Source organism: Hemitrygon akajei, chromosome 30 (assembly GCF_048418815.1).
Source record: "Hemitrygon akajei chromosome 30, sHemAka1.3, whole genome shotgun sequence".
In the NCBI taxonomy this organism is placed as follows: domain Eukaryota; kingdom Metazoa; phylum Chordata; class Chondrichthyes; order Myliobatiformes; family Dasyatidae; genus Hemitrygon; species Hemitrygon akajei.
This window is the reverse complement of record NC_133153.1, coordinates 35,748,145-35,771,556: the sequence shown is the minus strand read 5'-3', so window position 1 is coordinate 35,771,556 and position 23,412 is coordinate 35,748,145. Positions and strand designations below refer to the sequence as shown.

The 23,412-nt window shown below is 43.8% G+C and overlaps 1 protein-coding gene across 6 annotated transcripts in view; it reads left to right on the top strand.

Annotated features, from left to right (window-relative positions):
- Positions 1-23,412, top strand: part of LOC140718618 (membrane progestin receptor gamma-B-like) — a 122,809-nt gene that overhangs the window by 69,854 nt on the left and 29,543 nt on the right. For all 6 annotated transcript variants that reach the window (XM_073032594.1, XM_073032593.1, XM_073032597.1 and 3 more), the window contains one exon: positions 21,502-21,707. In XM_073032594.1, coding sequence (XP_072888695.1) covers positions 21,502-21,707 — 206 coding nt within the window. The remainder of the gene's footprint in view (positions 1-21,501; positions 21,708-23,412) is intronic.

Sequence of the window (23,412 nt, the reverse complement as noted above, 5' to 3'; positions counted from 1 at the left end):
TAACTCTAGTTTTCACCGAATCCCACAAGGCAACAGTGCCAACCAACAGGGCACCATGCCGCCCATTTTATTTTATTATTCATCCCGCCCAAACCCATGTGATCACCCGGGGAAAAAAAACCAAGTTGCCAATTGAGGAGAAAAAATCTGGAAAATTCCTCTCCGACCCATCCAGGCTATCGAAAACTGGTCCAGGAGATCACATGGCTGATCTAAACCTAGCCTCATGTCCACTTACCTGCTCGCTCACCGTATCCCCTAATGCCATTTTTATCCAGGAAAATGTCTATCTCCGTTTTGAATTTATTGAGTGTAGTAGCTTCCACAGCTTTCTGGGGCAGCAAATTCCACAGCCCCACTACCCTCTGAGTGAAGAAATTTCTCCGCATCTCAGTCCTGGAACGGCATCCCCTTATTTTAAGATTATGCCCCCTAGTCCTAGTTTCACCCATCATTAGGAACATTCTCCCCGCATCCACCCAATCAAGCCCCTTCACAATCTTATATGTTTCAATAAGATCGCCTCTCATTCTTCGGAACTCCAATGAGTAGAGTCCTAATCTACTCAACCTCTCATCATACACCAACCCACCCATCCCCGGAATTAACCTAGTGAACCTTCTCTGCACTGCCTCGAGAGCCAGTATGTCCTTTCTTAAATATGGACACCAGAACTGCACGCAGTACTCCAGGTGTGGTCTCACCAATACCCGGTACAACTGCAGTAAGACCTCCCTGTTCTTATACTCCATCCCCCTAGCAATAAAAGCCAGCATTTTATTAAAAGACAGCCAGGAAGCTTTCAAGGGTTTGGTTTTGTTACCAATAGAATCCAGTTCATACAGAGTACCATCTCACCAACACCAATGATGAGTTAATCTGCTTTATCGGTGCTCAGGGGTTTTTATCTTTAACAGACAAATTCATGATTTTATTTCATTGACAGAGTTGTTCAGAGTTTCAGCTCCAGACCTAAGGATTGTAATCACACCTTTATAAATGATACACAATATCACACCTTTATAAATGATACACAATATCACACCTTTATAAATGATACACAATATTTTTTAACCAGCGCACCAAACTGGTCTAGTAATATCGGTCTGATGTAATCACACAAAATGGCCAGAACTTATTAGAGTCATGGAGTTATACTGCACAGAAACAGGCCCTTCAGCCCAACTTATCTATGCCTTTCTGAGCTGGTCCCATTTTCTTTTATTTGGTCCATATCCCTGTCCTATCCGAATGTCTATTAAACATTGTAATTGGACACATCTCTATTTTGTTTGGCAGCTCATTCCACATACCCAACACCCTTTTTATGAAAAGCATAAACTTCAGGTCCCCCTTTAAACTTTCCCTCTCTCCACTTAAACCTATGCCCCCTAGTTTTAGACTCACCTACCCTGGGGAAAAAGATTGTGATCACCCATCTTATCTATACCTCTTGTAACTTTATAAACCTCTGCAAGGTTACCCCTCAACCTCCTGTGCTCCAGGGGAAAAAAGACTCAACCTATCAAGTCTTTCCTTATAATTCAAGCCCTCTGGTCCCAACAACATGTCGGTGACTTTTCTCTGCATCTTCTTTTCGAATCAATTGTCGATGTTCTCAGAGAGTTGCTGAACAGAAGTCAAGTTTATTGTCATTTAACCAGGCACATGTTTACCATCAAACAAGACAACATTTCTCTGGACCAGGGTGTAAAGCACACATACAACACACAATAACTTAGAAAAGTAAGAATCAAATCTCCAAGTGAATTGTGCATAAATAAATAAAGTGCATGAATTAAATATTTTACGATGTGGAATAAATTAACTGGTGACACTTCGAATGCAATGCGGCAGGGAGCTCAGAAGCCAAATGGCCTGAGGGAAGAAGTTATTTCCCATCCTGACCATTCTTGCCTTAATGCATCAATGGTAGAAAGATAAAGAGGATGCTGGATGGATGGGTGGGATGCTTAATAATACTAAGGGCCCTGCGTATGCAGCGCTCCTGATAAAGTGTCCCTGATGGATGGTAGGGATACCCCTATGATCTTCTCAGCTGTTCTCAGAGTCCTTTGTAGGGTCTTCCAGTCCGATGCTCTGCTGCTCCCAGACCAGATGGAGATACAGCCTGTCAGGATGCTCTCAATGGCGCTCTTGTAAAATTCATTTAAGATGGGGTGGAGGGAGCCTTGCTTGCCTCAATCCCCTCAGGAAGTAGGGGCGCTGCTGTGCCTTCTTATTCAGGGAGGCGATAAAATCCTTCACTGGTGATAAAATTCTCCACTGACGGGTAGGAATTCTGTACAGTCCACCAAAGCCCTATTAAAACAATCATAGCCCATAGCACCAAACTTCCAGCTAAACAGCAAGATTATCCAGCTGCCAGGAACCACGGAGAAATTCAATGTTTTGCAGGCATTGCCTCCTGATCTCCACCACAGGATAATGCCTACGGGCAATGGCATTCTCCTTGGTGTATCATGGCTCAGGGTAAGCCTTGATACAAAATCTAGGTGGCGGAGTAGACTGTGAGTCAATGAGTCACAGAGCCGTGGAGTCATACGGCACGGAAAAGGCCCTTTGGCCCATCTGGTCTTTGTCAAGCCAGGTTCCCATTTGCCTGCAATTGGCCCATATCCTTCTAAACCTTTTCTATCTATACACCAATCCAAGGACTTTTTAAATGTTGCTAATAGATAAAGATGAATGCGGGGGTGGGGGGTGATATGGATAGATTAAGTGAATAGGCAAAGTCATGGCTGATGGAACAATATGTAGATATATACAAGATTGCCAAGATATATTGGTTAAAAAAAACCAGGAAGGTGATTTGAACAAAACTGAGTCTAATCCCAAGGCTTTACCTTGCTGGAGGTGGAGAGAGTGGGGGGGGGGGGGGGCATATTGTTTACTTTGAGAATAATATGCGCTAATGTACATTTGTTTATCCAATCAAATTGTAATATATCAGCAGGTAGATGGGGATAAATTACTCAGTTTGAGATGCAGATGGAACTTTGCTTCTATGAGCTATGATATAAATTGTAATATATCAGCAGGTAGTTGGGGATAAATTACTCTATGAGCTATGTTTTAAGTTAGCTCTTCTGTCAAGTTTAAAGTCTGTGGGAGTGTAGGGTGGGGTCTGGTGGGAGCACTGAACAATTATCAATAGCACACGGTGTAGCATTCTATTTGGCACTGTGCCGGTTTATTTATAATGTTGCAAAGTTTTGTTGCATTGTTGCAATGGTGTGAAGAATGTGATAGTTACAGTAACAGTGTAATGTTGCCTTTGTTAAGGGAAGAATCTCATTTACAAGGGCAATGTCACATCCCAAACTGCTTTACAAGCAATGAAGAGTACATTTTATATTTTACATTAGAAGTTATAATTTTATATTTATATATCATATATTTATATTAAATGTATTTATATTTATTGAGTTTTTTAATTTTCTTTATGCTTACTATATATATTTATGCTGCATCAGATAGTTATAGAATCATAGAAAAGTACAACACAGAAACAGGCCATTTGGCCCATCTACTCCATGCTGAGCCATTTAAGCTGCCTATGCCCATCATCCTGCAAAGGAACCATAACCCTCCATACCCCTACCATCTATGTAACCTATCCAAACTTCTCTTTAATGTTGAAACTGAGCTCACATGCACCACTTGTGTCGGCAGCTCATTCCACACTCTCACGGCCCTCAGGGTGAAGAAGTTTCCCCTCCTGTTCCCTTTAAACATTTCACCTTTCACCCTTATCCCATGACCTTTAGTTGTAGTTCCTTCCAACCTCAGTGGAAAAAACCTGCTTGCATTTACCCTAATCATAATTACGTATACCTCCATCATTTCGTTCTCCTTTGCACTTATTAAAATCTGTCCCGATTCTTATAGGCTCATCAGGCCTGTGCTTATGCCAGTTTCAGTGGCCCAAAGCAACTGAGAGTACGAGACTCCCTCCCCCCCCCCCCCCAGATAGGACGCCAGTCTATCGTGAGGTTAACCCCCAGCATTTTGCCAGTACCCATTTTCAGCTGGGTGGACTGGAGCAGTGTGTGGTTAAGTGCCTTGCTCAGGGACACAACACACTGCCTTGGCTGGGGCTCGAACCTTCAGATCGCTAGTCCAACACCTTAACCACTTGGCCACGTGCTACTTTAAACTTATTAGACACTAGACCCTAGAACACTACAGCACAGTACAGGCCCTTCGGCCCTCGATGTTGTGCCGACCCATATATTTCTTCAACTTATGGATGACAATAAACAATGTTTTTATGCTTTTTGAATCATAAAATAAAATAAAATGCTGGAAACACTCAGCAGGTCAGCCTTGTATCTGTGGGAAGAGATACAATATTAACAATGCAGGTCGAAGAAACTTCACAAAGGGAAGGGGAGGGTTAACTCTGCTTCTCTACCCACAGATACTGACTGGCCTTATGAGTGTTTTTCTGTTTTTATTTTAGTTTTCTAGCATACAGTATGCACTACTTTTGGATATACACAGCATTTCGATGTCTATTCACTGCAGAAAGGTGGAATCAGAAGAACCAATATGAGCATAGGAGGGTCTGATAATCAACATGGTCTGTGTTGTTCTGCCGAGCATTATGGCCACGCTATGTTGATGCTGGAATGTGTAGCGACATTTACAAGCTGCCCCAGGCACATCATCTGATGTGTTGGTTGTTAATGCAAATAACAGATCTGCACCTGCCCCTACACCTCCTTACTCACTACCGTCCAGGGCCCTAAGTAGTCCTTCCAGGTGAGGCGACACTTCGCCTGTGAGTCTGTTGGGGGGGTCATGTACTGTGTTCGGTGCTCCCAGTGTGGCCTCCTGCAAATCGGTGAGACCGGACATAGATTGGGAGACCGCTTTGCCGAGCATCTACACTCCGTCCGCCAGAACAAGCAGAATCTCCCAGTGGCTACCCATTTTAATTCCACTTCCCATTCCCATTCTGATATGTCTATCCATGGCCTCCTCCACTGTCGTGATGAGGCCACACTCAGGTTAGAGGAACAGCACCTTATGCTCCATTTGGGTAACCTCCTGATGTCATGAACATCAATTTCTCAAACCCAGTGATATCCCCCAACACCCCCCCCCCATCTCATTTCCCATCCCCTTTCCCCTCTCTCACCTCATCTTCTTGCCCAACCATCACCTTCCTCTGGTGCTCCTTCCCCCTTTTTCTTCCTTCCATGGCCTTCTGTCTCTTTCACCAACCAATTTCCCAGCTCTTTACTTCATCCCTCCCCCTCCAGGTTTCACCTATCACCTGGTGGTTTCCTCTCCCTCCCCCCACCCTTTTAAATCTACTCTTCTGCTTTTTTTTTCTCCAGTCCTACTGAAGGGTTTCAGCCCGAAACGTTAACCATTCTATCTTCCATAGATGCTGCCTGGCCTGCTGAGTTCCTCCAGCATTTTGTGTGTGTTGCTCGGATTTCCAGCATCTGCAGACTTTCTCTTGTTTGTGACAGATATCTCTGTATGTTTCAATGCATACATGATAAATAAATTTGAATCTTGAATATTGAACCTCATGGTAATCACCATGGTAATCGACGGGGCCGAATGGTATACTCCTGCACCTATTGTCTATTGTCTATTGTCACCTGATAATCTCAGGAGAAAAGTAGTCTGAGGGGTGGATATTGGTGTGGACTCTGGGAGATATCCCTTGTCTGCACAGAAATGGTGCGATGCGATCTTTTACTTCTGCCCAAGAGAGAGAGTCAAAGAGTCATAAGAGTACTACGTCACAGAAACAGGCCTTTCCACCCATCTAGTCCATGGTAACCTGGTCTTCTTCCATATCCCATTTACCTACACCTGGTTCATAGCCCTCCAAACCCCTCTCATCTCATGTACTCATTCAACCTTGCATCTACCGCTTCAGTTGGCAGCTCATTCCACACTCGCACCAGCCTCGGAGTGAAGAAGTTTCCCTCACATTCCTCTTGAACATTTCACCTTTCACCTTAAACCTATTACCTCTGGTTCTAGTCTTACCCAACCTGAGGGGAAAGAGCCTTCATGTATTCACTTTATCTATACCCCTCATATACCTCTATCAAATTTACCTTGTTCTCCTATGCTGCAGGGAATTTGACCTCGATGGAAATTGTCCACCACATTTCAAATGTTAAAACCATGCCTACGCTGCAAATGCTGTAAAGTATTAAAATAAGTACTGTAAGTACTCTGGCACCTTCGGGACTCAGAAATGAAGAAATTGAAACCTATTGAATATTGAAGGATAGGTAGAGTGCACATGGAGAGGATGGAGACTAGGACCAGAGGGCACTGCCTCAGAATGGAAAGATGTGCCTTTAGAATAGTGATGAGGAGGAACTTCTTTAGCCACAGGGTGATTGTATTGCCACAGATGGCTGTGGAGGCTAAGTCATTAAGTATATTTAAAGCGGAGGTTGATTGGTTCTAGATTAGTAAGGGCGTCAAAGGTTATGGGGAGAAGGTAGGAGAATCAGGTTGAGAGGGAAAATAAATCAGCCATGGTAGGAAGATGGACCAAGCAGCCCAATTCTGCTCCTTTGGCTTATGGTCTTAGGTGATGTTGGGTATTATTACTATTAAAATCCCCACACATTTTTAATTTCCCTTTTTTAGATGTGACACTTTGGCATAATATTTCCAATGAATCAGATGAGATTAAGAGAGTGTGGGTCCCAGTGAGTTTTAAATAAAGAGTAGGAGATGTTCCAAGAGTGTAGTTGAGCGTAATGCTGGAGACAAGGGCCTGGTGAGGTGACAGCGTGTGTGGTATACATCATCAGTGGGCCAACAGAATTCCAAATAGTGGCTATTGGATTACTGGAGCATGGATATCAAAATCAGAATCAGATTTATTATCACTGACTTAGGTGATGTGAACTTTGTTTTTTGGCAACAGTACTGTGTTGCAACAGTACATAAAATTACAAAGATGAATAAATAGTGCAAACAAAAGATTCAAAGTACCTTTATTATTTGAAGTATGTATACAGTATACAACCCTGAGGTTCATCGTCCCCACGGACAGCCACGAAACAAAGAAGCAGCGTGGAGCCTGTTCAGTCTCCTCAGGCTCCTAATGAAGTAGAGAATATGACGTGCCTTCTTCGCGATTGCGTCGATGCCCTGCGCCCAGGATAGATCCTCCAAGATGCTAATGCCCAGGAACTTGAGTTTGCTCACTCTTTCCACCACTGGCCCTTAAATGAGGATTGGTGTGCGTTCTCCCAACTTCTGCTTTCTGAAATCCACAACGTGCGCTTCTGCTGCAACACCTGTTTCAGTAACTTGAAGTGGTTATAGTGCGGTGATGGATAAGGAGACACTTCCTCCAAGACCTCCAGCTCCCTCCCAAGTTCCACAGACCATCTGGTTAGTAAAGGCTAGTGAATTGTGGGAATTCTATGTTGGCGCCAGAAGCACGACGACACTTGCGGGCTGCCCCCAGCACGTCCTCGGATTGTGTTAGTGTTTGGTGCAAACGACGCATTTCGATGCACATGTGACAAACAAAACTGATCTTCAATAATAAAAGTAGCGCACACCAAATGCTGGAGGAACTCAGCGCATCAGGTAGAGGGTGTTACGTGTGGAAAGAGTAGGTTATGGCTGAAGGAAAAGATGGCTGGCACTGCTTAGCACTTCAGCGCGAGGGTATTTATTAGGTGCGACAAAAATCAAACTTATAAAAATGAGTGAAAATAGCAAAAAGAAAGCTGCCAATGTTTTCAGAGAGAATATATACCAGAAAACACAATACAGCTGCATACTTTGCCCGGTTTGAACTCCTGACAGCTCGATCTCTCTGTCTCTGCCGAGAGCGAACCAGCCTGTATTATTAGGCACCAGGACATACCATCTTTAATTACCCACAAAGTTAACTGAGGACTAGAACTGTATTAGAACATGACGCACCCCACAATGTAGATGCAATCATAAACAGAAATATCTACCTTAGGTACAAGATGCAAACAACATTTACACATCCCCATTAACGAAGAAAGGGAATATTCTGCCATGCATGGGGTGGGGGAGAAGGGAAAGCACCAACTCTTTAGGACCCATTATGAGGATATACATTGAAGTGTATACACTCAGCATAATGACAGCAAAACGACAAGACAATGTTTATATATGTTTAAATGTGCATATGTACAGAGTGCGTTTACCGAATGACAAGGCAATGTCTATATGAGCTTAAGTGTGCATTTCCAGAATGCTCTCCATCCCAGTCAACATTTTGGTCCGAGACCCTTCATCAGGACAGGGAAGGAAGGGAGGAGAAGTCTACGACATGAGGTTCTTTGGGACTGGGTCTACCAAGCTGGAGCAGAGCCACCCACATACAAATGCAGGTTCTACTGGCTGAGGTCCGAAACAGTTTGGGTCGGATGCTTCGTGCGCAGAGTGAGCAGTGGAAGGAAACCACTGTTCATTACCACCTCCTGAGTTTTATTATTGAGGCAGAATGAATCAGGCCCGTCATTTAACAGCAAGTAACACGGTTGACCCTGGAGGTTCACTTTGCTGCCCTTCCCCCGGCAACAATTTACGTTTGAATCATTTTCATGGTATAATCAAGAAAGCTCCTCTGTGCAATACGAAAAGGACTCTGAGACTTACCTGATAGCTTGCTGGCTGCTGCAAATGGAGACGATAAATGCCCTCCTAATTATCCCCGTGGCAATCGCAAGCACTATTGCTGAGCTTTATGGCCACTCAGAGTCAATTAACAAATGTCCTACAACAGTGTGTTTACTTCAAGTGCCAGGTACCTTAATCTGAGCTCTGACCCCAGCTGAGCTCTGGCACAAAGGCACAAGAAGTATTGACTGTGCTTCAGAGAAACACACACACACACACAAAATGCTGGAGGAACTCAGCATGTCAGGCAGGATGGTAGATCTGTGGAATTCATCGTCACGGCTGGCTGTGGAGGCCAAGTCACTGGGCATATTTCCGACAGAGGTTGATAGAATCTTGATTAGTTGGGGCAGGATGGGATATGGAGAGAAGGCAGGAGACAGTTATTGAGGGGAACAATGGATCAGGCACGATGAAATGGTGCAGCAGATGTGATGGGCTAAATGGCCTAAATCTTCTCCTATATCCTATGGTCTTATCTATGGAAATGAATAAACAGTCGACGTTTAGGGCCGACACCCTTCTTCAGGACTGAAAGGGAAAGGGGAAGAGTCCAGTCCTGATGAAGGGTCTCTGCCCAAAACATCAACCGTTTATTAACCTCCATAGATGCTGCCTGATCTGCTGAGTTCCTCCAGCATTCTGTGTGTGTGCTGCTCTGGATTTCCAGCCACTGCAGAATCTCCAGTGTTTACGACCCAGGTGTTTCACCTTTGTCTTTAAAATAAAAGCATACAATGATTCTAAACTGATCAAAGGCAGTATTACACTATTTAATTAGAATTAAATAGAACCCAGCAGAAGCAACAGTTACGTAACATAGAGTCAAACAGCACAGAAAATGACCCTTCAGCCCAACTTGGGCATGTCAATCAGATTGGCTGCATTTGGCCCACATCCTTCTAAACCTTTCCTGTCCAGGAACCTACCCAAACATCTTTCAAATGTTACATAAGAACCTCTGCCTCTTCCTCGGGCAGCTTGTTCCAACACCCTCTTGGTGGAAATGTTTTAAACCCTTAAAATCTTTTTACTCTCACCTGTAACCTTTGCTCTCTAGATTTAGACATCCCCCCCCACCCTAGGAAAATGATTAACTCCAATACAACGTTACCTTTCACAATTTGTTGTATAATACTGTGCAAAAGTCTTAGGCATATAAGGCTTATTCACAGGACTGTAGTAATTTTATGTGTTGCGCTGTACTGCTGCCACAATAAAAAAAAACAAATTTCATGACATACATGAGCTATGATAAACCTGATTCTGATATGGGTCTCTATTGTAGACTGAGAGTGGGAAGTGGGCAGGGGGAGGGGAATCTTCTTTGGGAAAAGGGTAGGGAGAGGGAAGCATCAGAGAGACGTTCTGTAATGATCAATAAACCAATTGTTTGGAATCAAATGATCTTGCCTAGTGTCTCAGGTCTGGGTGTGTCTGCACCTGCACCACCCCCTGCCCCGGCACTCATTCACTGCCACCTATTCCACATCCCTCCCACAGCACTCCACCCTCGTCTTTCCCAGCATCCTTTGCTCCAGCCAGATTTACAAACTCAGTCGCCGCTCCACGTTGACAAATACAGTACTGTGCAAAGGTCTTAGACACCATGGATCTGTGCCTGGAATGGTTTCCAGGGCGCAGGCCTGGGCAACGTTCTATGGAAGACCAGCAGTTGCCCAAGCAGCAAGTCTCCCCTCTCCACGACACCAATGTTGTCCGAGGGAAGGGCAAGGGCCGATACAGCTTGGCACCAGAGTCATCGCAGGTGTTGACAGAACGAGGCTGAAGGCAACGTCGGACTGCCTTAGGGACTCCAGCTCCGGATTTGTCCTCAGGGTTTACTCCCGAAGCCTTTCCCATGAGTGGGTATGGCCGCAAGGCAGCGGATGTTTGAAATCAGAGCCTTCCCTCTCTTAGATGGACTGCCTTCCCAGGCTGACGAGCTCCATCTACTCCATCTAACTATATATATCTTCCACACTATAGCCACTCTCTGAGAGAGGAGGTTTTCCAGGATCTTGCCTCGAATGGTGCATTTCCGGTGCAAAGAGGAAAGGGATAAAGTTGGTTGGTTTTTCTTGGATTAGAGGAGGCAAGTAGGGAACCTATGGGGTCCGCCATAGATAGTGTCAATTGTAGGAAACAATCTCCTAGAACAGAGGTCATAAAGTCATGGAGAGCTACAGCACAGAAATAGGCCCTTTGGCCCATTGATTCCATGCTAACCCTTTACTCTAATCCTATTTTATTCTCTCCACGTTCCCAACATTGCAGTTATGGTTCTGCCCCACACCCACACACTTGGGGCAATTTGCTGTAGCCAATTATCCAATTGCTTCTAATATTTTTGGGACACAGGAGAGAGTACAAACTTCAGCAGCTGGACCAGGTGCGCCATTGCACTGTTGGTTTTCAAAACTGAAGGCCGTATGGTTTGAGCTAAAAAGGCGGGGTGGAGATATGTCTTTCCCTCCGCTAGCCTGCAGGTCACCCTTGTGCAAGGTGTAGCACCTATTAACCCCACCCTCCCACACCGATCAAGGTCACGTGAAAAGCCACGGGGCAGGTGGTGGATGGTCGTACGAGCAGCTAGTGCATTGGGCAAGTCCTGGTTATGCGACCACTGACACCAGGCAGACAATCTCTAAAGTGTATTGATAATGGCTGCACAGAAGAAGCCAATGGCAAACCATTTCTGCAGGAAAATTTGCCAAGAACCTTCATGGTGATGGAAAGATAGCCCACGTGATTTGACATGGCACATAATGAATGAACTTATAGGGTTTGGCGTATGGGGTAATGTGTTATAGGGGATCTAAGGAAGACATTGCACTTCCAGAGGGTGGTAGGAGCCTGCACCACACTGCCTGAAGCAGTGATGGAGGCAGGGACTCTCACTACTTAAGAAATACTAGAGAGCACTTGACTCGACCATACAGAAAATGCTGTGCACCAGCTGGTCGTGACTGGGATTAGTGCAGAGTGGAATGCATCGCTTGTGTATGCACAGTGGGCTGATCTCTGCGGCTGTATGATTATATGACTCTGGTTAATGTACGTTAGATTTACAATACTTACTTCTCAACAGTATACACTCAGTGGCCACTTTATTAGGTACCTCTGGCAGCTAGCAAAGTGGCCACTGAGTGTATGTTTGCGGCCTTCCTCTGCTGTAGCTCATCCACTTCGAAGTTCAAATCTTGTGCATTCAGAGACGCTCTTCTGCACACAGCTGTTGTGATGTGTGGTTATCTGAGTTACTTTCACCTTCCTGTCTGCTTGAACCAGTCTGGCCGTTCTCCTCTGAGCACTCTCTTTTTGCCCACAGAACTGCTGCTCACTGGATGTTGTTTGTCTTTTTTATTTCTCACACCATTTTCTGTAAACTCCAGACATTGTGGCGCATGAAAATCCCAGAAAATCAGGAGTTTCTGAGATACTCGAGCCACCTGGTCTGGCACAAATGATCATGCCATGCCCAAGCTCAACATTCAAAGTAAATTTATTATCAAAATACATATATGTCACTATATACTACCCTGAGATTTGTTTTCTTGTGAGCATTCAGAGTAACTCCAAGAAACGCAGTAGAATCAATGAAACACCATACCCAAAAGGATGGACAACCAAATTAGAAAAGACATCGAATTGTGCAATTACAAAAAAGAAAATAATAATAATAATAATAATAATAGGTAAGTAAGCAACAAGTATCAAGAAAATGAGATGGAAAGTCCATGAAAGTGAGTCCATAGGTTGTGGGAACAGTTCACTGATGGGGCGAGTGAAGTTATCCCCTCTGGATCAAGAGCCTAGTGGCTGAGGGGTAATAACTGTTTCTGAACCTCAGGATTGAGGTCCTGAGGCTTCTGAACCTTCTCCCTGATGACAGCAGCAAGATGAAAGTAGGATCTAACTGGTGGGAATCCGTGATGATGGACGCTGCTTTCCTGCGACAATGTTTCCAGTAGATGTGCTCAATGGTGGGGAGGGCTTTACTCATGATGGACTGAGCCTTATCCACTATATTTGAAGAATTTTTTTATCCAAGAGCATTGGTGTTTCCATAACAGGCCATGATGCAACCAGTTAGTATCCTCTCCACACATCTATAGAAATTTGTCTAAGTTTTAGATGTTATGTTGAACCTTCACAAACTTCTAAGGAAAAAGGAGCATTGTTGTGCTTTCTTTGTAATTGCAATTATGTACGGGCCCAGGAGAGATCCTCTGAAATGATAACACTGACGAACTTAAAGTTGCTGACCCTCTCCACCACTGATCTCCCGATGAGGACTGGCTGTGGACCCCCAGTTTCCTCCTCCTAAAGTCAATAATTAGCTCCTTGGTCTTGCTGATATTGAGTAAGAGGTTGTTGTTAGGGTGCCACTCAGCAAGGTTTTCAATCTCCCACTTTTTTGCTGAATTGTCACCACCTTTTATTCAGCCAATGACAGTTGTGTCATCAGCAAACTTAAATATGGCATTGAGTTGTGCTTAGCCACACAGTCATAAGTGTAAAGTGAGTAGAGCAGGGGGCTAGACCCTATGGTGCACCTTTTGCTCTCAGAGATCCTGGAGATGTTGTTGCCAATTCAAACTGACTGGGATCTGCAAATGAGGAAATCAGGGATCCAAATGCACAAGGAGGTATTGAGGCCAAGGTCTTGAATCTTATCGATCATTCTTGAGGGGATGATAGTCAATCCTGACGCATGCAGCTTTGCTCTCCATTTGTTCTAGGGTTGAGTGAAGGGCCAATGAAATGGCATCTGGTGCGGATGTGTTGCGCCAGTAGGCAAATTGGAGTGGATCCAAGTCACCTCTCAGGCAGAAGTTGATATGTTTCATCACCAACCGCTCAAAGCACTTCATCACAGTGGATGTAAATACTACTGGACAATAGTCATTGAGGCAGGTTACCATGTTCTTCTTGGGCACCAGTCTAATTAAAGCCAGTTTGAAGCAGGTGGATACCCCAGTGAAAGGTTAAAGGTGGATACCACAGCTGAAGTGAAAGGTTAAAGATCTCAATGAACACTTCAGCCAGATGATCAGCACTGGTCTTTACTACTTGGCCAGACACCCAGCTGGCCAAATGCTTTCTATGGTTTTACCCTTCTGAAAGATACTCTCACATCAGTCTCAGAGACTCAAACCACTGTGTCATCAGGGACTGTAGGAGTTCATGAAGGTTCCTTCATGTTTTGACAACCAAATTGACCATAAAAGGCACTAAGCTCACCTGGGATCAAAACCTTTTTGTTACATAAGCTTGATTTTACTTTGTAGAAAGTGATAGCATTCATGCATTCCCACAGCTGTCCTTCAGAGATTCAAGTCTGGTTCAGAATTGCCACTTTGCACAAGAGATGGATTTCTGGAGATCATACCTAGATTGCTTATACCTTACTTGATCGCCAGACCTGAATGCCTCTGATCTGCCTTCAGCAGATTGAAGATCTCATGGTTCTTCCAGGGCTTGTAGTTGGGAAGACTCTGGATGATTATACAAGGATACACTTGTCTACAATTGTTTTTATAAAGTCCGTGACAACCGTGGTATATCCAGTCATTCCTCTGATGAACCCATGAACATGGCCCAGCTCATTCGACTTGAAGCAGTCCTGTAGCCACTCTTCTGCCTCCCACAGCCACCTCTTTGTTGTCCTTATCCCTGAAGCTTTGCTCTTTAGCCTCTGCCTGAATGCAGCTTGGAAAAGCACAGCCAAGTGATCATAGTTCCTGAAATGCAGTCTAGGCATGGATTGGTTAGTATTTCTCATTATAGTGTAGCAATGGTCAGGTATGTTGGAACCCCCTAGTGCTGCAGGATATATGGTGATGATAACTTCATCAAACAAGCCTGACTTAACCCCCCAACTATGATTTGAAATGCATTGGGGTGGGCTGTTGGTGATGGCAGCATTCAATATGTCAAGTGCCTGATTAACGTTGGCTTTTGATGGTATGAAAACTGTGATCAGGGTCACGGTGGGGAACTCTCTTGGTCAGTAGAACGGTTGGCAGTTAATCATCAGATGTTCCAGGTCAGGGGAATGAGAGTGCGACAAAACTGTCACATCTGAGCACCACAAAGAGTTTTATCGTGAAACACAAACCCCCCCTTTAGCCTTCTCCGAATCTCCAGTCCGATCCATCCTGTGTACTGAGAAGCCTTCGGGTCTCAATGAAGTATCTGGTGTGCTCAGACTGAGCCATGTCTCTGCAAAACACAGAAAACAGAAATTCCTCATTTCCCTCCAATACACTAACCTTAATCTTAGGTCCTCAATGCCAGCAACTGGACATTCGCTATAAGATGCTGTGCAGAAGAATGTCCATAGCTTGGCTTTCAGTCTAGCCCTTCCCTTTCTTTCAGCCATGATAATGTACCTCCATCCATTGTACCTGCATGCTTGAGCATTAAGTCCGCTGAATCCTTCAGAAGATTGTGAAATCACGTGTTCCTGAAGATGGTTCAATAGTACATTGCTTAAAGGGAAATTAAGGCTCCAGCTTGAAGTGAGAGTAATTCAGAAGAGATATATTTAGAAGTTTTGTAAACAGCTTACAATACGTTGCCGTGTTTCACTGGCACCATCTTGGTGGTCAAAGTCACCTAGAACACTTTGCATTCTCATTTTAGTGTTTGGTCTGAACAACAACTGAACATCTTGACCATATCTGCATTTTTTTATGCCTACCCTATCAAAGGTAGGGTGGCTGGGTGGAGGTATGTCCCTACCAAAGGAGGTGTAAGGTGCTCTTTCCCTCCACTAGCCTGCAGGTCACCCTTGGGCAAGGGTTAGTTACTCCCCTCCCCTGATCAGGGTCATGTGAAGCCATGGGAGCAGGTGGTGGATGACTGTATGAGTAGCTGGTGCAGATCACAAATCTTGGTTATGTGACCGCTGATGCCAGGCAGACAATCTCTGAAAAGTATTGATAATGGCTCAGGTCACCCATGTTGTAAAGACACTGGCCAGAAGAAGGCAATGGCAAACCACCTCACTGGAAATTTTGCCAAGGGCAATCATGGTCATAGACCATTATCGCCCATGTCATACAACACAGCACATAATGGTGATGACCCTGTAAAATCTTTCCATCTGTTTTTTGCCAAAGAGCTCCATCCCATTACACAGAACACAGAATAATACAGCACAGGAACAGATCCTATGGCCAAAAATTACTCTGCCAACTCATTATACCAATCAATACTGCAAATCTGCCTGCACATGCACTATTTATCTTTATCTGCTGTCTGTAAAGCATCTCTTAAATGTTGCTATCCTATCTGCTTTGACCATCTTGCCAGGAACCCATCACTCTCTTTGTAAAAACAATTTGCCTATCACATTTCCTTTGAACATGGCCCTTCTCACCTTAAACCTATGCCCTCGAGTGCTTTGTATTTTGACTCTGAGAAAAAAGCCTCTTGTCTGTTAACCGTCCCTCTGCCCCTCACAAGTGTATTTATATATTTAGTTACTTATTTATTGACACACAGCATGGAATAGGCCCTTACAACCCTTTGAGTGTCATCACCCAGCAACCCCCCAATTGAATCCTAGCCTGATAACAGGGCAACTTACAATAACCAATTAGCCTACTGACCAGTACGTCTTTGCATTGTGGGAGGAGGTTGAAGCACCTAGAAGAAACCCAGTCACAGAGCACTGCTGCACAGAACAAAAGGCTCTTTGGCCCATCTAGTCCATGGCAAACTATTATTCTGCCTAATCCCATTGAATTGGAGCTGGACCACAGCCCTCCATGCCCCCAGCCTATGCATGTACTTATGCAAACTTGATGCCGTGACTCGGATCTATTCTATCAGGATCTGTTCTTTACTGATAATTATAACCTCTCCTCTATGGTACCATTTGAGCAAATCTTTTATTTTGCACTTCTTCTGGCACCTATCAATATTGTGATATTTTTGCCTCCAACCATCTGTTGTATTAAGACACATATAATTAAAGAGAAAAGCCAGTCTCAGCAACTGTAACCATGACGCTACACGAATTGCTGCACAAACCCATCTGGCTCCCTGATAACAACCTCCAGCTGCCTTCCTTGCCCAGTCTGACTTGTTCATGTGACTCCAGATCAACCAATGGCTGACCTCTAACTAGCCCTTCTGTCCAGGGCAGTTCAGGATGGCCAATAAGTGTCAACATTGCCAGCATAACGTGAACACGTTTTTTTTTTAAAGATGCACCATCTGAACTTGAAAATAGACTCAGTGGCCACTTTATTAGGGACACCTGTACACCTGCTCATTACTGCAAATATCTAATCAGCCAATCATGTGGCAACAACTCAATGCATAAAAGCATGCAGACATGGTCAAGAGGTTCAGTTGTTGTTCAGACCAAACATCAGAATGAGGAAGAAATGTGATCTAAATGACTTTGACCTTAGAACGAACGTTGGTGCCAGACGTTTGTTGGCTCCAGGTGGTTTGTGTATCTCCTGGGATTTTCATGCACAGTAATCTCTAGAGCTTACTCAGAATGGTGTAAAAAAACCCAAAAAAATGCTTTAGTGAGCTAATAAAGTGGCCACTAATTATATAGTAGACTCAAACAGTGAATTAGGGTCATTTGAGTAACAAGGCACAGAAACAAAACTTTTGGCCCATTTCATCCATACAGACCAAGATTCATGAAGGATCTCAACCCAAACTGTTGACTGTTCATTCCCCTCCATCGATGCTGCCTGACTTGCTGAGTTCCTCCAGCATTTAGTGTGTGTTGTTCCCATTTGCCTGCGTTCGGCCCGTATCCCTCTAAATATTTCCAATCCATGTATCTATTCAAATGTCTTTTAAATGTTGTTATTCTACCTCGCGCAACAACTTCCTTTGGGAACTCAATTCATATACACACCATCCTCTGTGTGAAGTTGTCCTTCAGGTCCCTTTTAATTTTTTCTACCCTGGACCTTAAACCCGTGCCTTCCATTGTCTATTTTCCTTTCCCTGGGTAAAAGAACATAGAACATTACAACATAGTACAGGCCTTTCAGTCCATGATGTTGCGCTGACCTTTTAAGATCAATCTCCCTTCTCTTCTGCCTCCCGGGGCATAGGCCGCCAACAGCACTCATCAGAGTCCTCTGTCCAGGGCCAATCTTTCAAGTTGTCCCCAGGTGTAACAATCAAAATCTTTCCTCTCCCAGGGATGAGTCTTCGGAGCTTCTGTGGGTGTTTCTATAGCCCTGGGTTTTTTCTGGGATGGGATTGTTAGCCCCATGCCCAGTCCTCCTCCTTACACAGCTGGGCTTGCGTCCGTTCATGGTGGAGTTTCCTTTCTATATAACCCTCCATTTTTCTAATAGAACAGAGAACAGTACAGCACAGTACTGATCCTTGGGCCCACAAGTGTGACCATTCACCTGAATGTCCCTCTTGCTTTCATACACTTCTATAAGATCATTCCACAGTTGCTTATGCTCCAAGGACTGAAATGCCAGCCTGACCATCAAACAGGAAGTACAGAAGCCTGAGGTCCCACATGGCCAGGTTCAGGAACAATTATTACCCTACAACCATCAGACTCCCGAACCAACGGGATTAATTTCACTTACCACTACTCTGAACTGATACTACGACCGATAGACTCACTTCAAGGACTCATTACAAATCGTGTTCTCAGTATTTGTTTTTGTTACTTATGCAGTTTGTCTTCTTTAGCACACCGGCTGTTAGTCAGTCTTTTTTTTAGATTATGAGGACACTCAGTCCTCGTTTATTGTCATTTAGAAATGCATGCATGCATTAAGAAATGATACACTGTTCCTCCGGAGTGATAGCACAAAAAAACAGGACAAACCAAAGACTCACACTGACAAAACCACATAATTATAACATAGTTACAGCAGTGCAAAGCAATACCATAATTTGATGAAAGCAGATCATGGGCACGGTTTAAAAAAAGTCTCAAGTCCCGATCGACTCCAATAGCCCCGATATCAGGCAGCAAAAGGGAGAAACTCTCCCTGCCATAAACTTCCAGGCACCGACAAACTGATGCCTCGGAAGTACCGACCACAGCAGACTCTGAGTCCGTCCGAAAACTTCGAGCCTCCGACCAGCCCCTCCGATACAGCCTCCCGAGCGCCATCCTCTGCCGAGCGCCTTCGACCTCGTCCCGGCCGCCGAAACAAGCAAAGCCGAGGTCTCGGAGGCCTTCTCCTCCGGAGATTCCGGACTGCGCACAGTAGCAGCGGCAGCGAAGCGGGCATTTCAGAAGTTTCTCCAGATGTTCCTCCTCGCTCTCACGTCTGTCCTCCATCAAATTAGGATTGTGCACGGATCCCTACTTTACAAGTAACAGGTATCATTTTGTAGAGAGGCCGCGTGCGCTGTGACGTGCCGCCATGTTCTCTTTGTCTTCGTCTGTTTATAGATTCATAGAGCACTAAAGCACAGAAACAGGCCCTTCAGCCCATCTAGTCTATTCCAAACTGTTTTACTGCATCCACCGCTTCCATGAGCAGCTAATTCCACACTCACACACTCAGGGTGAAGAGGTTCCCCTTAAATATTACACCTTTCACTCTAAACCTATGACCCTTCACCCTGACCTAGTTTTCCACTGAGTTTGGATGAGTTCTAGTTCAAGTCAAAGTCACGTCACCATATACCACCCTGAGATTCATTTTCCTGCGGACATTCGGAGTCAATACAAAGAATCAGGATATGTTACAAACAGGATCAATGAAAAAGTACACACAGACGAAGAAGGCAAATAACCAATATGCAACAGAAGACAATCTGTGCAAATACAAAAAAACAAGTAATGATAATAACCCGATAGTAATATCTACAACTGATATCATTCCAAAGTCACCACAAATAGCATTAAACAACTAAGGCTACGCAGTAATATCTATGTAAATCTTCAGAAGGCCACCATACCAAACACCACTAGAACAGTCTGAAAGTTCTTAGCAGCTAAGAAATGAGTGTACTTGGCTCTGCCCGTACCTCAGGTTATACCCGCTTAAGCTGAGAAAAAATAAATAATAACAGTAACAATAATTATTTTAGAGTCAGAGTCCTACAAATTATATGACCGATCCATTATTATTACAGATAGGACAGTCCATAATAATAACTGTCTAGATAAATATTACAGGATAAACAAGCCAAGAACAATTTACTTAATATATATTGACATTCCAAACATACATAACTTACAGAAATCAATAAGTGAAAAACACCAGAAATATGCTGAATTTAAAGAGAAAATTGAAAGACTTTGGAACATGAACAGGGTATACATTGTCTTGATAGTAATATCTACAACTGGTATCATCCCAAAGTCACTACACAATAGCATTAAACAATGAGACCTAAGCAGCAATAATTATGTAAATCTCCAAAAAGCCACAATACTATACACCACTAGAACAGTCCAAAAGTTCCTAGCAGTTGACAAACGAGTGTGCTTGGCTATGCACGTACCTTAGGTTTTACCAGACTGAGCTGAGGAAAAAATAAAAGATAATAATAAATAAATAATATAGAGAAGATGAGCTGAAATTCCAAGGACAGCGATCTAAAGACATTCCTTTTGAAGGCAACAGATGATGAACAATGCCTATTAAAGTACAGCGCCTTGAATATTGCACATTCCTTCAGTAATTCACTGGAACATTAGACTAGGTTTCATGAACAAATCCCTGGGAGTTACTGTAAACACATGATCTTTGGTTTCAGTGATGCGCCTAGCTGGGTCCACAACTCTCTGTGGTTCCTTGTGATCATTTGTCACATTAAGCTGTTATGCAGCCGGAAAGCACATCAAAGACAGACTGACAGAAAGTGCCTTCTATAATGGAGCAATTTTGTAATGGACAGTTAGTGCCAATAGAAGAGGCAAAGAGAAGAAATCTTCTTCTTCCTTTGACTATCAATGGCGGTTGGGAGTCCAACTTAAAGGTACATTACCGCCACCAACTGGACTGGAGTGTAGTGTAGAGAACTGGGGGAAAAAGCACTTACTACTTCTCTTTTCAAATGAATGCTAAATTACTTCAAAAAGCCCTATAGGTTGCAAGTAGCGAAAGGCAAAACTGTGAATTAAATTAAAGTAACTCCCATAACTTAACCAAGTTGTTAAATGAAAACTTTCAACCCACAAAGATTGTAATGAAGCCTGCATTTTATTTCTTTCAACTTTGTATGCTTCACTCTATAATAAATATACTCCACTGATTTCATAATGATGGCAAAACCTACACAGCACAGAATGATGTTTTCCAACAAGATATAAGGAATAAACATAGTATGCCAAATTCTAAGTTGTGTTAAAATAATCCCTTCCCTTCTTGTTTTACCTCCTTCTCCCATAAACAATGAAGAAATTTGTTTAGCTCATTTTGCCTTTACAGCCCACTCTCCTCCCCTATCCGATTCCTTCTTCTTCAGCCCTTTACTCTTCCACCTATCACCATAGCTTCTTCATCACCCCTTCCTTTTCACCTATCGCCTGCCAGCTTGTACTCCTATCCCACCCCCATCTTCTTATTTTGGTTTCTCCCCCTTCCTTTCCAGCACTGAATTTTGTTCCATGTGAGGCAAACCCGAACACAACTTGTAAGTCTTGAGTCGAAGATAAAGAAGTGAGACTGACCCCAAATTAGACCTTCACCCGAGCTTCACCCTGACCCTATTAGGGGCTCCCAGCGCACTTAGCAGCCAGCGAAGTATTTTTAAGTATAGTCACCCTTGCAATGCTGGAAATTGACTTAACTTCACACCACCTTCTGTATTAAATTGCTTTATTTTGCTTTGCAGGTACTTTGTGTGGAACTTGCTGGCCCTTTCCTACACACTGGACTTCTGGAATGAAGCGTACACATGGCCTCTCCTGGTCTACATGGTCTCGGCTTGCATCTACCCTTTTACCTCAAGCTGTGCCCACACGTTTAGCTCGATGTCCACTCGAGCTAGGCATATCTGCTTCTTTTTCGACTACGGAGCTCTCAGCCTCTACAGCCTAGGTACAAGTTATTCCATTGACTACAGCTGAATGTACAACTGACTTGGTGGTGGGTGTCCTCGCAATGTCTCCTGATGTTCCGTGGTAACTTTGGCTACAGGTTTATATTCATTCCCCCAACACTGTCGTTGCAAGGGGCAGTAACAATACTGAAGCAACTGGCCAAGGTTCCACTGATACCATAGAACATCAAGCACTACAGCAGAGTACCATCTATGATATTGTTCATGACATTGGCCCATGAAATTGTGCAGACCCATATAAACCTACTCCATGATCAATCTAACCCTTTCCTCCTACCCACATTCTTTTACATCCATATGCCTATCTAAGAGTCAGCATTGAGATGAGTTGAGTTACTCACCCCCAACTCTGAACTAATTCTACAAACTATAGACTCCATTTCAAGGACTTTACAACTCATGTTCTCAGTATTATTTGTTTTTTTATTATTATCTTTTAATTTGCCCAATTTGTTCCTTTTTGCCACATAGGCTGCATGTCAGTCTTTGTCTGTAATGTTTAGACCATAAGACCATACGATATAGGAGCAAGATTAGACCATTTGGCCATTTGAGTCTGCTGACTGATCCAGTTCCCCCTCAGCTTCAAACTCCTGCCTTCTCCTCGTATCCTTTCATGCCCTGACTTATCAAGAATTTATCAATCTCTGCCTTAAATATACCCAATGACTTGGCCTCCACAGTCTCTCAGCTACCTCTTTCAGAACCCTGGGGTGTAGACCGTAGGTTGTTTGTCAATCTTGGGTGTGTAATTTTTCATTGACTCTATCGCATTTTTGTTCTACTCTGAATTCCTTCAAGAAAATGAATCTGAAAGTAGAATATGGTGATATACAGTATACGTATTTTGATTTTTAAAAAATTACTTTGATCTTCTTAGATGTCCTTATTCTATCAGCCTCTACCACCAGGAAATGAACATTCCACTAATGTTTCCCCTGAACTTTCCTCCACTCACCTTAAACTCTGACTCACTCACTCACACTCACTTTCATAAGTCAACATTTTTTTACCAGCTCAAGGGGGAAGGGCAGTAGTCATGTGGGAATCTCACTGCCTGCAGGCTCCTCTCCAAATTGCCCTCCCTTCATTATCGTTGGTCAACCTCTGGACCCAGAACATAAAACAGAACCACACAGGAGCAGGTCCTTTGGCCTACAATATACGTGCCAACCACGATACCAAATTGAACCGTGTCTCTTCTGCCAGTATGTGATCCATATTCCTCCATCTCCTGCAGATTCATGTGTCTATCTAAAAACTCCTTAAATGCCTCTGTCATAACTGCCTTGCACACCACCTTGACAGCCCAGTCCAGGCACCCGCCCCTCCCAGTGTAAAAACTTACCCTACGCATCTCCTTTAAATTTTCCCCCTCTCACTTTTGAATACATGTATCTGACTCTTACACCCTGCAACAGTTGTACTGACTGTCTACCCTATCGATGTCTCTCATAATTTTATAAACTATCAGGTCTCTCTCTCTCAGCCTCTAACACTCTGGAGCAAGCAACCGAGGCTTGTCCAGCCTCTTGTTATAGCTCATTCTGCCTAACCCAGGCAGCAGCCTGGCAGGCAAAAACTAAAGTCCAGCAGCAGGAAAGGCTATAGAAAGCGATGGACACAGTCCAGTCAATTAAAGGCACCAGTGAATACCGTTACAAGAAGCGCTGTCACAAGAAA